The sequence below is a fragment of the Camelus ferus genome, chromosome 1 (assembly GCF_009834535.1).
Source record: "Camelus ferus isolate YT-003-E chromosome 1, BCGSAC_Cfer_1.0, whole genome shotgun sequence".
Lineage (NCBI taxonomy): Eukaryota > Metazoa > Chordata > Mammalia > Artiodactyla > Camelidae > Camelus > Camelus ferus.
Window position 1 is genome coordinate 15,426,885 of NC_045696.1, and position 13,907 is coordinate 15,440,791.

A 13,907-nucleotide genomic window follows, 5' to 3' on the forward strand; every position below is an offset into this window, starting at 1 on the left:
GATCACCCCCCTGGCCCGCCCTCCCCCTTCTGATTAGGCGCGGACCGGGAAGGGTGGGAGTGGTGGGGGAAGCTCTCCCTTTAAGAGGCAGCTTGCAGTGACGAATTGTTGAAATTGCCATTGCAGGATGGCATGCCGCTATAAATTCATTGTTCCACCTCCTCGCATCTTCACAGCGCTCGCGCTGCTCTCCGCGCTCGCAGCGGCCGACTGGGGATGACGGCTGGCAGGAAGACACTGCATCCAAAGGGACACGGACGCGCCTCTTCACCGGCTCGCCGAAGGCCGCCCCTTGCATCTTTGTTTTATTTTTTATGGCTTTTTTCCCTCTCTTTCTTTCCTTCCTCCTGGTTCCACTAGGGTCAAGGAAACCCACAAAATAAGAGAGGAAGCGGGCTTCGGAGCTTGGAACCCCGGCGGGTCCCGAGCAGCAAGGGGACTGGAGGCAGCCCGCACCCGTTGCCAGCCTGGTGCGCGGCACCTTCTTACTTTTCTTGGTGCACCGATCTTGGCCGCATTTGGGGTTGATTTGGGGTTTTCCCCTTTTCTCGTACTTGCTGAATCTCCAAAACCCGGCTTTTTTCTTTTTCTTTTTTCCCCCTCTTTCCGGAGCACGAATCCAAACATTTTCCAAACCAACAAAGAAAAGTTCGCACGTTGGCACCGCGGCCGGGACAGGCTGGCGCTGCTGCCGGGTCCCCTTCCCTCCGACACTTGACTCAACCTTGCAAGCAAGCAAGTGTATGTGTGTTCCCACCTCCCGCCCCGGTAACTTCCAGAGCGAATAACAAATTCCCATAAAGTCCCCGTCGCGCAGCCCCTCCCCGCGGGCAGCGCACTATGCTGCTCGGGTGGGCGTCCCTGCTGCTGTGCGCGCTCCGCCTGCCCCTGGTCGCGGCCGGCCCCGCCGCGGCACCTGCCCAGGATAAAGCCGGGCAGCCTCGGGCTGCAGCAGCGGCCGCCCAGCCCCGCCGGCAGCAGGGGGAGGAGGCGCAGGAGCGGACCGAGCCTCCGGGCCATCCGCACCCCCTGGCGCCGCAGCGCAGGAGCAGCGGGCTTGTGCAGAACATCGACCAGCTCTACTCGGGAGGCGGCAAGGTGGGCTACCTCGTCTACGCGGGCGGCCGGAGGTTCCTCCTGGACCTGGAGCGGGATGGTTCGGTGGGCGCCGCTGGCTTTATGCCCGCAGGAGGCGGGCCGAGCGCCACCCGGCGCCACCCGGGCCACTGCTTCTACCGGGGCACCGTGGACGGCAGCCCCCGCTCCCTGGCTGTCTTTGACCTCTGCGGTGGTCTCGACGGCTTCTTCGCGGTCAAGCACGCGCGCTACACTCTGAAGCCGCTGCTGCGTGGGTCCTGGGCGGAGGCCGAGGACCGGCGCGTGTACGGGGATGGGTCCGCGCGGATACTGCACGTCTACACCCGCGAGGGCTTCAGCTTTGAGGCCCTGCCGTCGCGCACCAGCTGCGAGACCCCTGCGTCCCCTCCAGGGCCGCGGGAGCGCCCCTCAGCGCACAGCAGCCCCGATCGAGGCAGGGCGCTGGCCCCGCAGCTCCCGGACCAGTCAGCTCCCTCGTCAGATGGGAGTCCGGGACCACAGACGTGGTGGCGGCGGCGGCGGCGCTCCATCTCCCGGGCCCGCCAGGTGGAGCTGCTCCTGGTGGCTGACGCGTCCATGGCGCGGTTGTATGGCCGGGGTCTGCAGCATTACCTGCTGACCCTGGCCTCCATCGCCAACCGGCTGTACAGCCACGCCAGCATCGAGAACCACATCCGACTGGCCGTAGTGAAGGTGGTGGTGCTGGGCGACAAGGACAAGAGCCTGGAGGTGAGCAAGAACGCGGCCACCACGCTTAAGAACTTTTGTAAGTGGCAGCACCAGCACAACCAGCTGGGGGATGACCATGAGGAGCACTACGACGCAGCCATCCTGTTTACTCGAGAGGTAGGTCCGGCCTGGGTGGGTCGATGGGGCACTGGTGTAAGGAGGTGTAGGTCAAAGGGGCAGTCTTGTTGACAGTCTGGTTTCTCCCACGAACCGCCTGCTGCCACGGATCTGCTTACCTGCCTCTTGCAGGAAACCCAGCCAGCCTCCAACTTTGCTCCTGTATTTGGAGTAGAGCCAGCAGCAATGCCCTGAATGACCAAGCACCTGCTTAGACGATCAATCCATCAATCAGGGCGGACACCTCCAGTCTGAGATATGGTGTCATAGATGCATGAATATGATAAAATGTGGCTAGAATGCTTGCGAAAATATGCATCGTTAAATGGGAAAAGGGGGAAAGCCAGTTTGTCTTTGGAATCAGAGATTTTCTACTTGCCAGTGAACATAAAGATAGAACTTTGTCCAACCTAATGGTCACTTTTATCCACGACCTTCCTTGGTAAATGTCCATACCTTCTTACTTAAATCCCCTTCTGTGACTTAAGCCAAAGGAAGAAATTATAAAGGAAGGACTCTTTTTTTTCAGTCTGACTTCCTAATGGACCTCTTACATGTCCAAGTGGGTGGAATCTGGGTTCTTTGGATGGAAGGGTTTTGGGAGGGCCAGGAGGACAGAGAAACCCAATCTTGTGAAGTTCCTTAGCAACTGCTTTGCCTGGTCCTCCAGTGCACAGTAAGCACTGCTCCGCCCTCCACAGCTGCTGGTGAAGGGTCACATCCAGCTTGCACGTTTGGGTTTTGGACAAATATGTTTCTGAAGCCCCAGTGTGGAAAGATCTGGGCAAAGAGTCAAGACATGAAGGAATGTTTTCCCAGGGTTTCCCTCTTTTAAGAAAGAGGGTTACAGGAAGGGAAAGAAACTGATATTTATAGGCCCAGAGGCTCTGGGAGGAACACAATATCCATCAAGACCACCACAGAAGTGTGACATCCAAACACAAAGTCTGGGTTGGTTGTGAGCTCATCTTGCTCAGAGCTCTGAGCCTCACTTTTCACAGCTCTACTTCTGATTGGCAGTCTTAAGTCATGCTCTCAGATGCCTGGTAAAAATGGACTTTTAAAGCTCATTCTTTAAGTGTTTGAGATCCACCCAGGATAGATGAAGGATCAGAAACTTTGAAATATTATGCAAAATCATGGTACAAAAGAGAATAACCAGAACCAGGACGGGAAATTCAGTGACAGCTTACAGGAGGTTTCAGAATCACACAGCTTCACCACCTAATTCTCCTATTTTTACTAAGGCACCCCTGGTATGAAGGAAAAGTGTTGATAAATTTGGAGTGGAGCAACACTTGTGGTTCATGGGGTGGACATAAATGTAAACCACATGTAAATAAAGACACTGGAGGGCAGTAGTTTAGGGAGAACTGGGCAGCACACTTTGCAAGATGGAAAATCTTTCTCCTCATTAAGTGATCTCCTGGAAACCATCCTTTAATTTTTCTGCACAGCATTAATCTTTAAAACGAAAAGGACATCCATTTTTGTAGCCTTTCATATGAAGTGAAGTTCTCCTGTAAAACTATCCCTTTCTTATTTGGTTTCCAAGTGGTTTTTTTCTGGAGGGGAGGGTGATTTTCTTCTTCTTCTTCTTCTTTTTTTTTTTTTTTTTTTTTTTTTTGGTAAGCAACTTTCCATGTCTGGATTTTTTGCTTTGCTACATCACAAGAGGCTGCCAAGAAGGAGGCTTCAGAGAGTTTATGGAAGGAAGTTCTCTAAAGACAGAGGAAAAAATACTTTTGTAGGCATACTACTCAAAGTGTTCACTAGAACACTTTGAACATTTTAATGGTTCACTTTCATTTTTTAATACAAATGCACATTCCATAATTTTTAAATAAATAAACATTAATAGGAGATCCAATTACTCCCTACTTCCTGCCCCATAATTTTCCCAACTGCTCCTTAGAAAAAAGGAAAACTAGTCATTGATTCTAAATGATTTGTCTGTTGCTTTTTCTGGTTTTGTTTTTTGTTTGTTTGTTTGTTTGTTTGTTTAGATAGTTAACAATTCCTGTTTTCCAAGCTCTGAGATATATCAGTAACTTTTAAACAGATAAAGCAAGGAGGAAATAAATTACCAGCTGTCTTAATTTTAATAAGTATTATAAGAACATTCATTTTTCAAACTAGTCCACCCATGGAAAATATTTGATCTGGGCCCTCCCTGGCCTTCTTGCCAAGCAGCAGCATACTTTCAGTAAAGTAAATCTCAGTTTGTCGTTGACCCTTTGTTATCTACATCTAACTTGATGAGAACCAAGTATCTGAAAAGCACATTATTATGAATATATGCACCTAATTTAAAGGAGTGCAATTAATTAGGGGGCTGAGAAAAACACTACGAGACTCTCATGCAATATTCAGGAGTACTTTAAAATGCAATATTAAACTCCACCTAATACTTTAGAATGTGGAAACCAAAAGGACTAGAGGAGGAATGATCTGGGGGCTTCAGTCTCATGGAAGTCAGATAGCTAAGCCCTGAAAAGAAACTTTCATGGCTATATTTTTTTTCAGTGAGAAATACCCAGAGTTGGCACCAGGATGCTACTTTTACAACTCTGTTTTGAATGTAAGAGGTACGTTGCCTAGCAGCCAGACGCCAAGCCATCAAATCCATGTTTTGATGGGCTCCTAGCACTGTTCAAATTCTATGTCCAGATGTCTTCTCCTAAACTACTTGTTTTTCAGGCATGAAGCAAATGTGTGAGGATATGTTTTCCACCCCTGTTTACCAGCCGCGGCCACCTTGAACGTTGTGTCTGGGTGTCAGCAGAATAGCTCTAGTAATTCATTTATCAAACTAACAGGCTTCACTGTCAGGACTGTGCCCCAGTGCTCCGTGCTGTTCTAATTAACGAAACTTAGCACCAGTCACTTTTCTGCAATCCGAGCCCTTTTCCTTCTGCAGTGGCACTTATGCTGGAATTCACACCACTTCTGCCATCAAACAGTAGAAATCCGATCTCCCCAGCATTTATGTTTGCTGTCCAGGATCCTTTTCTGGTTCCTGGCTTCCTCTTTTATTTTAAAATAGTTTCTTTAAAGGCAAACTCTCAGTCCCATTTTGGAGATGATGCACTATTCTTTAAAAACAAAGCACTTACCTGCTTGAGGACAAAACATGAAAATTGTTGTACATTCCCTCACCCCTGCACACCGTGAAGGAAAGCTTTACTTTTTCATGGATGGAAGCATTGGCTTGAAACTGAACCAGTTTAAGAGCTATATAATATAAAAGGTTCATTCACTTTCATTAACCATCCATGTGCCAGTTAACAGGCAATCCTGTCTCAGCTAACAACTCTGTTCTACATTCTGCCTTCTAAAGCTGTGGTTGGGACTCCACCCAGCACCACCAGCTGTTTCCCTGTAGGATTCTGACAGTGGGGGCCCTAGAGGAAGACTGGAAGCTTGGAAAAGGGACAAGGAAGTGCTTTTTCTTATTTGCTTGTAGGCTGGATTGACTAATTCAATCACCTGTTTGAGTTCAAATCCCATTTAAATTCAAAAGCGAACCCTTATCAAGGAATCCTAGCTGATAGGTCAATTCTAATCAATAAATAAGTTAGAAATAGGAAGACAGGGAGCAGATTCATCAGCTCAAGTTGACATTTTAAAAATAAATTGTACACACCAGAAACTGACACAACATTGTAAACTGATTATACTTCAATAAAAATATATGTACATTAAAAATAAGTAAATAAATAAATTGTGATTGAAAATTACTGAGAGTAGGTCGTAAAAGTTTGCATCACAAGAGAAAAAAATAATAACTATGTGTGGTGATGGATGTTAAATAGACTTGCCGTGGCAATTGATTTGCTGATTTCATATATACATACATTGAATCATTATGTTGTATACCTGTGTGAACCTAACATAGTGTTGTAAGTAAATTCTGTCTTAATTAATTAATCGTGAAGAATATTTTGCAAAATTTAAAGTCGATGAAATCAGAGACAGTAAACCATAGCACACAGGACATATTTCGCTGTCATCTTTCTCACATTCAGCACCTGTCTCTGAGCATTTCCTATGTGTGAGACACTCATTCAGGGAGCTGAAGTCAGCAAGATGGAAAATACCTGGTCTCTGCCCACCCCGACTTATTACCAGGGGAGAGGAAACAGATACATGCATAAATCACTCCAGTGTAAGGAAAACTCTCGTAAATGCTGTAATTGAGCTATAAACAAAGTCTGCAAAAGGAAAGAGGAGGGAACGGTCAACTGTGCCCCTGGATCTTTATACAGACTTCATTGTAAATGTAGAATTAAATTGCTCCTTGAAGGGTGGATAGATCTGATTTGGACTCAACCAGCTTTTCCTGAGCACTTCTCAAGACACTATCCACAGTCATAAACCATTTTGTAATTAATTCATTCAACAATCGGCAACCGTAGTAACAGTATTATGATTTGACAGATAAGGGCATTCATACAAAGATAAATGGAGATAAACTTCTGAGTAACAGCTGACAAACAGCAGAGAGGGAAGGTCGTCGTGTCTAGTGGTCTCTAAAGTAAAAACATTACAATGAATGTATTCAAACATTCAATATGTTTCTAATAGGCAAAGAGGGATTCAGAGATTTGAAAAGTGGCCCCTTTCCTAAAAATCTATTACAGGAAACAGACACGGAAATGAGTATTTGCTGTACAGCATGAAGACTTTTATAATAGATGTGGTCATTTGACATCATGGAAGTACATTAGAAGGTAGCCTAGCCCATCTGAGTTCAATCTAGAAGAAAGAGGAGAATTAGCTCAATCAGAAGGAGGAAGTAGGCATTGCAAACATGCCAGACTTCTATGTGCAATGGCCCAGAGGCAGCCTGGTGATTCTGGGAAATATAGAGGGTTAGGTGTGAAAGGACAGATGATATGAGAGTGGAAGCATGATAGATTAGTCTAGAGAAGATAACCAAGTTATAGAAGAAATTGTATGCCACGTGTATTAGTCTTTTTGGACCACCATAACAAAATACCGTAGACTGGGTGATTTAAACAACTGAAACATACTTTCTCAATTCTGGAGGCTGGGAAGTTCAAGATCAAGGTTTCAGCCTATTTGATTTCTGATAAGAACTCTTCCCAGCTTGTAGACTGTTGCTTTCTCACCATGTGCTTACATGGGGGCGGAGGGGTAAAGGGGAGAGGGGTAAGATGAGAGAGAATTCTCTGGCGTCTCTTACGAGAACACTGATGCTATCTGATCAGGGCCTGCCCCCAACTTATGCTTTTACTTAACCTTAATTACCTCCTTATTGGCGCTATCTCCAAACACAGGGACATCGGGGATTAAGGCTTCAACATATGAATTTAGACAGGGACAGGGAACACAGTTCAGTCTATAGCTTAAAGAGTTTAAAGAATTTAAATTGTAAGTTAGATTTAATGAGAATCTATGGAAAGAGCGTTGACAGGAAAACAGTGTGTTCTTAAATGAGCCTTCTGGCCCAAGTAGTTGGGCTGGATCCTGTAGGAAAATCTACAGGCTATTTCAGTAATCTTCAAGGCTTCAAGAAGAGATTCAAGATGGTCTAAACTAAAGCAGTGGCATTAGAAATAGAAAAGCAGGAATGGAGTCAGTAAGTGTTTTAAAAAAAAAAAAAGTGGATATGAGTAAATTAATCCTTTCTAGCAGGAGGAATATTTGGGCTAAGGTTTAGAGCCAAAATGTTGATGAGATATGCTGAAAACGTAGACAAGATGGATCACGAAGGAGCACCGAAGGCTGACAAGAAAGCCTAGTGGAGGGTTTTATATGCCAGGCTAAGGTTGGGATGCCTTTTAAGTTTTGGAGGAATGGTGGAATCTTCTAAATCTGGGCTTTAAAAGGAAACTGACTGCAGCATCTGGGTAGGGAAGTTACAGGAGACAAAAGGACCATTTCAAAGCCTTAGGTGATGGTCCAGGCAGGAAGGAATGAGAAAGAGAGGATAGCTACATGAGACATTTGGTTGATGGAGTCAGTGACCTCAGTGACCAGATGCGGCAAGTGAGAGACAGGCAAGTAAATGATGTCTCCAGGTATCTTATCCAGCCCTTCCAATTTCTTGTTCTATGGAATATCTTTCTCAGTGCATTTGATATTTTCCTGTACCTCTAGATTATTGAGTTTCACCAGACACACCACAGAGATAAAGACCATGCTGTATTGTTTGTGGCAAAAAAGGAATTTGCTTGACCAAGTACAGATTATGAATGCAAAAGATAAGAGTAACGTCGAGAAACATAAATGATGATTTAACAGCACCATGATGAAGTCAGTCCAGGAACTGGAGTGTTTAGATATCAGTCTGAATTTCAGCCTCACCCATCCCAAGTTTGCGATTTGGCCACTAATTGCCCCTGAGCTTTCATTTCTCTGTCTATAAATTGAAGTATTTCCCCCTAATACCAACACATGTGTAGCTGAAACAAACCCTAGAGACCACTTGGCCCAAAATTCTTATGCTGTTGATGAAGGAAGGTTGTCTCAAAGTATGTAAATAGTTTATGCAATGCTTCTTACTAACAGAGTTGAAGTTAAAGCCATCTACCTTCTCATTCACTGTCTCTAATCAGCTTCCATTCCCACTGTCCAAAATGATTCTTCTGAGCATCTGCTTCACCTCCATCCCCAACTTCCTCCATCTTTCCTTCCCCTTCTTACTTCACATTTATCAGAGAAAGTTTCCCATCTTGGAACTCTGGGCCCAGACTATCTTTCCAGCTATCCCTGCACAGCTTCCACCAGGCATGTCCTGTCCTCTGGCCACCGCAAAAGTGTGGTCATTTCCAGAACAACCTCTCCCTGCCTTTTCCTACCCTATGATGCATTCACTAGTCTTTCCTTGTTCGAATACCCTTGCTCTTACACTGTCAGAGTTCTTTTCATCCCTTAAGATGCAGTGACCTCCTTTAAGACACGTTGATTCTCACAGGGAGAGCTCTTCAGTTCCTCCTTGCACTCCCTCAACAGTCTGTTCAATTGCTTCTCTCATGACATGTCTTGTTTTGCTCACTAGCTCATGGTGTTTCCTAAGGATCAAGATCAGATCTCATTTTATTTACTCACCGCAGTGTCAACGCTCAGTACAGTGTCTGGCAGGTTGTGGGCGCACAGCAGTTGTCGTAGGAATAAATTCCTTCCCAAGGAAAGCGCCTCCGATCCAGCCGAGCTCTCTATGTTTGGTGTTACCTAGTTGTATCCAGAACCATGGATAGAGATTGCATAACATGCATCATCATTAATGGGTGCCTAACAGACCCAGTCAATGTGGTCTCTGCTGAAATTCAGATCAGGACCTCTGTTGTTGGAGACTTCTGTTTAAGTATCCAGGCAAGCAAATGACACCTCAAAAGTCGGATCCTAGGACACATATGAATTCTGGTGTGTAAGTGTTTGTTTGCATAATACTTATGACTGAAATATGTACCCCACCAGATTCTTCTACCACTAGTCCCTCTTCTCTAGAAAGTGGGTAGACAGATAGGTAGAGACACCCAAGACTGGTTAAACCCTCTTCTCTGCCCTTCCCTTGAACTCCAGGCTCGTCCTTACCAGGTGGTAATGTCTATAGAAACAGCAAGTACTCTTATTTAACTCCAGATGCTCTGGCACAAGGTACTCATCCTTCGTTTTGACTGTGGTTGCTGCAGTTGTGATGATATCTGCTCTTAACAGCCTTTGTGTTTCCTTCAGCTCCTTCTCTCAGTACATTTATGCTGCCTGAAAGACCAATCTCCCAGTCAGGACTTGAAATCCTTCATCTCCTGTTATTTCTCCCACTTTGCACACTCATATCTGCTTAGTTTACTTTCCCCACCCAGTACTGACCACTGGGATTTTCCACGTTGTATGATTTTCTAAGCCTCTGCTTCTCAAGGTAGCGTACTTTGCTGACTCCTTGCCTCCAACTCCATCCACAAGAATAGGCCTGAGGTACCACGAGTCTGTGTAAATTCCATGATAAATCACAGATATTCCCATAGTCATAATCCTCTAAACAGCCACGCCTGTTCACCACGTCAGTGACCTCCCTGTCAACTCTCCGTTGGTCTCACTGACCATCGTGGCTCTATTTTTGAATTAGATGCAATGTCCCAGTCCTGTCTCCTGGCCAGGAACACACCACAATCCCACTAGTTAAATCTCTGCATGCTCTTGCTACCCTGACATTTACTAAGAATTGTACTAAATCTTCTGTTACATTGTTGTCCACACCGTTGTTGTCTATACGATATTAATATCGTGATATGGTATTGATCCTGAGTGAAAAGGACCATCTAACATAACAAAGATGTAACTTACCTTCAGATGTAGATTGACTAAGCAGAAAAATTCTTGTCAGCGCTTTTAATTCATTTGCCTCTTATGTGGATACTGCATGTGATTTACATTTCTTTAGTGTCCTCTGCCTCCAGATTCAGAAGGTAGATAGATAGATGATAGATAGATAGATAGATAGATAGATAGATAGATAGATAGACAGATAGATAGATAGATGCTGTTGCCCCAATATTATCCTTACTCCTGTTCTGAATTAAAAAAAAAAATCCTATAAACTTCAAATAAGGATTGCACCTGTAAATGTCATTATAAATCACCATCAGAAAATAGACATGAGTGTGATGTGATGCACCAGCTGAGTTTTAACACATTGGAGTGAACATTGAATCACAAAGTACTGCAGGCATTCATTGTAAATCTTGAGGAAGAAACCATAACTGGGCTGCCAAGGTTTGAAATTGCATGAGTGAAACGGAAAGGTTGCCAGTTTCCAAAATTACAGTTACAGAAATGTAGACTATGGCTATGTACTCAAGGGGTTTAATCAGTGTCATTAAAAAAAAAATAACTGCTTCTGTTCATAATTTTGTCACATGTACATATTTCCATGGCAAAAGGCCAAATGCATTCAATGCAATTCAAGGATGACAAGGAGGGTTGATGGCCTCTAATGAGCAATTGATTACCAGTAAACAGAGCTCAAGAATCCACATTAAACTCTGTTCTGAGCAAGAGGGCCATTCCCATTAGCTGTGGCTCTTCATCTAAGCTCATTAATGAAGTAAAAAGTAAGAAGGGGAAGCAATTCTTGGGTTTTATTATTTGAAGATAGCAAACCCCAAATTTTGAAGATAAACATAAATCTCGATTTAAAAAAAAAAATCGGCATGTGCAGAAATAACCAACAGTGTCTAACAATTCACTTAAACCATGACCTGGTCTTTGGTCTTAAAGCTACTAAAATGTTTGGGGGTTAAAAATGAATTAAAACATGGATTGTACTATATAATTATCTCAAAGACTGATTGTTATGCAAAAGTGTGTTCCAATTTCAATTTTAAAAACTACTAATTTGTTCTCGACAGTTGCAATTTGAGATCCCACAGGATGACATATGAGGATGCACAGGACACTTTGGGAGGCTAGTATTGGTCTGGTGACTTGATTCACCAAGACTTCTTGGCTGAGATCTCCACTGTCTGAAGCTGTAATGACATGGTGGCCACAGTGCAATTCATCACAGCTGGGAGCTCAGAATATATGGAACACAATAAGGACCTGAAAATGTACTAGAGAGACCGTAGGGTATACCTTTTAAATATTCTTTACCATAGCAGGTCTTTTATGCAATGAAATAGAGAAGAGTTAGAAGAGTATGTTGATGTTGAGTAGGCGGCGTTGGTTATGTAGTAATAATGTCTTGTGCTGGCTTCCTGGAGTCTGCTGAGGTCTTGCTAGCACACAGCATATTAAAGGTGTGTGAGGTCTGCATTGCATCTGCCTGTATGTCATCAGAAATCATCTCAGCTGTAAGCAAATGTTTATTGAGTTCGTATCATGAGCCATAAGATATTGTGATAGCTGGGTAATAGCTGTAATGGAAAGAACACAGATTTCAAATAGTTAACAGTCATCTTTCATAGTAATTAATATTCTAAATTTTTTCTGCAATTTTTTTATTTACTTAAGGCTTACCAGGATAGTGTCATGTTTTTGGCTATAAATATACATACTTTCAATTGCTTTTCACTGCAAAAAGTAGTCAAAAACAAGAAATTCTAATGTTCATGAGTACTCAAGTAGTGTTTAAGAGAAAGTTTATCATTACAAATCTATCATGTCAAAAAATTTGGCATGTATTTTCTCTTTATGCTTCATAATTTAATATTGTCTTGTTGATTTCTCTTTCATCTCAACTGACAATTTGAACCATTTGTGAGGTGCGATAATGTTTCCCTTTGAAAATCTCTTCTTTTAGGGGAATGGAAAGGAATTTATTAGGGGTACGCTGCCATAGACGACAGTGGGCCACACAGTGTGAACCCTCATTTGAGAATCTCTTAAATGCTATGCAACTTCTCACCAGAAAAATGCATACACTCATTTATATTAATATTACACATATTTTCTGAGGATTGAGCAGGTTGAGAAACACTGCCTTCAATGCTACGGGAAAGAGCACATACATTTCTGAAGATACAGACTCTGAAATCACAACTTGATTTGGAAATGAAGAGATGACCTTTTGAGAAATTATCCTTATGGATTAAAATGGAATTTTCTATCCAAATTACTAATAAATTTACGTTCTGCCATAAATATGTAGTTGGGGTTTGCCCCTGGGATGGAAAATAAATTATTAAGCCCAGCTTCCGATAAATTTAGAATGAATTTAGGTCAGAATATTAAGGCTTTCCTAAGCATGACCCGCTGTGAAATTGATCATGGCCTAGCTATCTGCATAGACACCATACAGCTTGGTTAAGGCTGCGGCTGCTACTGCAATGGACAAGCTACAATCTTCTGACATCTTTTAAAGTGTAGTTGAGTCCAATCATCCTTTTTGTGCTTCTGGGCCCCAGAGAAGCTTGGAAGAGTCAATGCCGTTAGTTTGTCTTTGGAACATTTCCAGAGCTGAGCCAGTGACACCATACACATATCCCAGTGTTGACATCTGGGGAGAGCATGTGGCTCCACAAGGTGGCTCCTTCTGGATGGAAGTTGATTTTAATGATTTCTCTCTTTCTCCCGGGCAGGATTTATGTGGGCATCATTCATGTGACACCCTGGGAATGGCAGACGTCGGGACCATATGTTCTCCCGAGCGCAGCTGTGCTGTGATTGAAGATGATGGTCTCCACGCGGCTTTCACCGTGGCTCACGAAGTTGGTATGCGGTGCCCGTTCTCTTCCCTGGCCAAATCAAACACTTGTAACAGCTGCAATAGGAACCAGAAGACTTGGCAGTTAATCCCAGATTTCTCCTGGTTCAGATGTGCCATTGGGGATTACATTTGTTTACATTTGCCCTTTTAGGGTTAACTAATAAGAGAGAAGGAAAGCGAAGTCAGGCACACACAGTCGATATTTCCTTTCCGACAGTGCCTTTAAAAGTTTAAGAGAAATTCGCTACTGCCACTGGCTTTGTAAGCATCCGTAAGTGACTCTTAGAATTTGTTACAGTTGGCTATGGCACGCAGAGATGTTTCTGTTAGCAGTTACTCCATTGACTCATCCAGGGGTAATCAGTTTACACAGAAATGCATCAGGTTTTATTCCACTGTGAGTGAGAACAGTCTGCTCCTGTCAAAGGTAATCAATAGCTTATGGGCAACATTCCTGTCTGGTTTTATAGCAAAGCAAGTGGAACAAAACCTCACAGTCATCGGGGTTTGTTTTAAAATGTCTCTTCCCTGGTTTGTTTGTCATAAGAAACTCACCTAAATCCTAACACTAGTAATTTAGGACGGAGTTGATGGTTGAGAAACATCTCCTCAATTAGGAATATGTATTTCTTAACCATTGACCTAGTCTACTAGGTATGTAAGAAGTTTAGTACTTAGACACGTGAGAATTAGACGCATCCAGATTCAGCTCTTTCTGAAGTGTCTTCTACCTGTGTCACGGTGGTCTTACTATTTAAACTCTCTAAGCTTCAGTTTTCATACCTGA

The 13,907-nt window shown here is 43.7% G+C and overlaps 1 protein-coding gene across 1 annotated transcript in view; it reads left to right on the forward strand.

Moving 5' to 3' along the window:
- The first annotated feature begins 314 nt into the window (after positions 1-314).
- The window catches only part of ADAMTS5 (ADAM metallopeptidase with thrombospondin type 1 motif 5), a 48,626-nt gene continuing 35,033 nt past the window's right edge, over positions 315-13,907 (forward strand). Inside the window, exons 1-2 of the mRNA XM_014560438.2 lie at positions 315-1,944; positions 12,993-13,125. Of these exons, the coding sequence (XP_014415924.2) occupies positions 841-1,944; positions 12,993-13,125 (1,237 nt within the window). The 5' untranslated portion in view covers positions 315-840. The remainder of the gene's footprint in view (positions 1,945-12,992; positions 13,126-13,907) is intronic.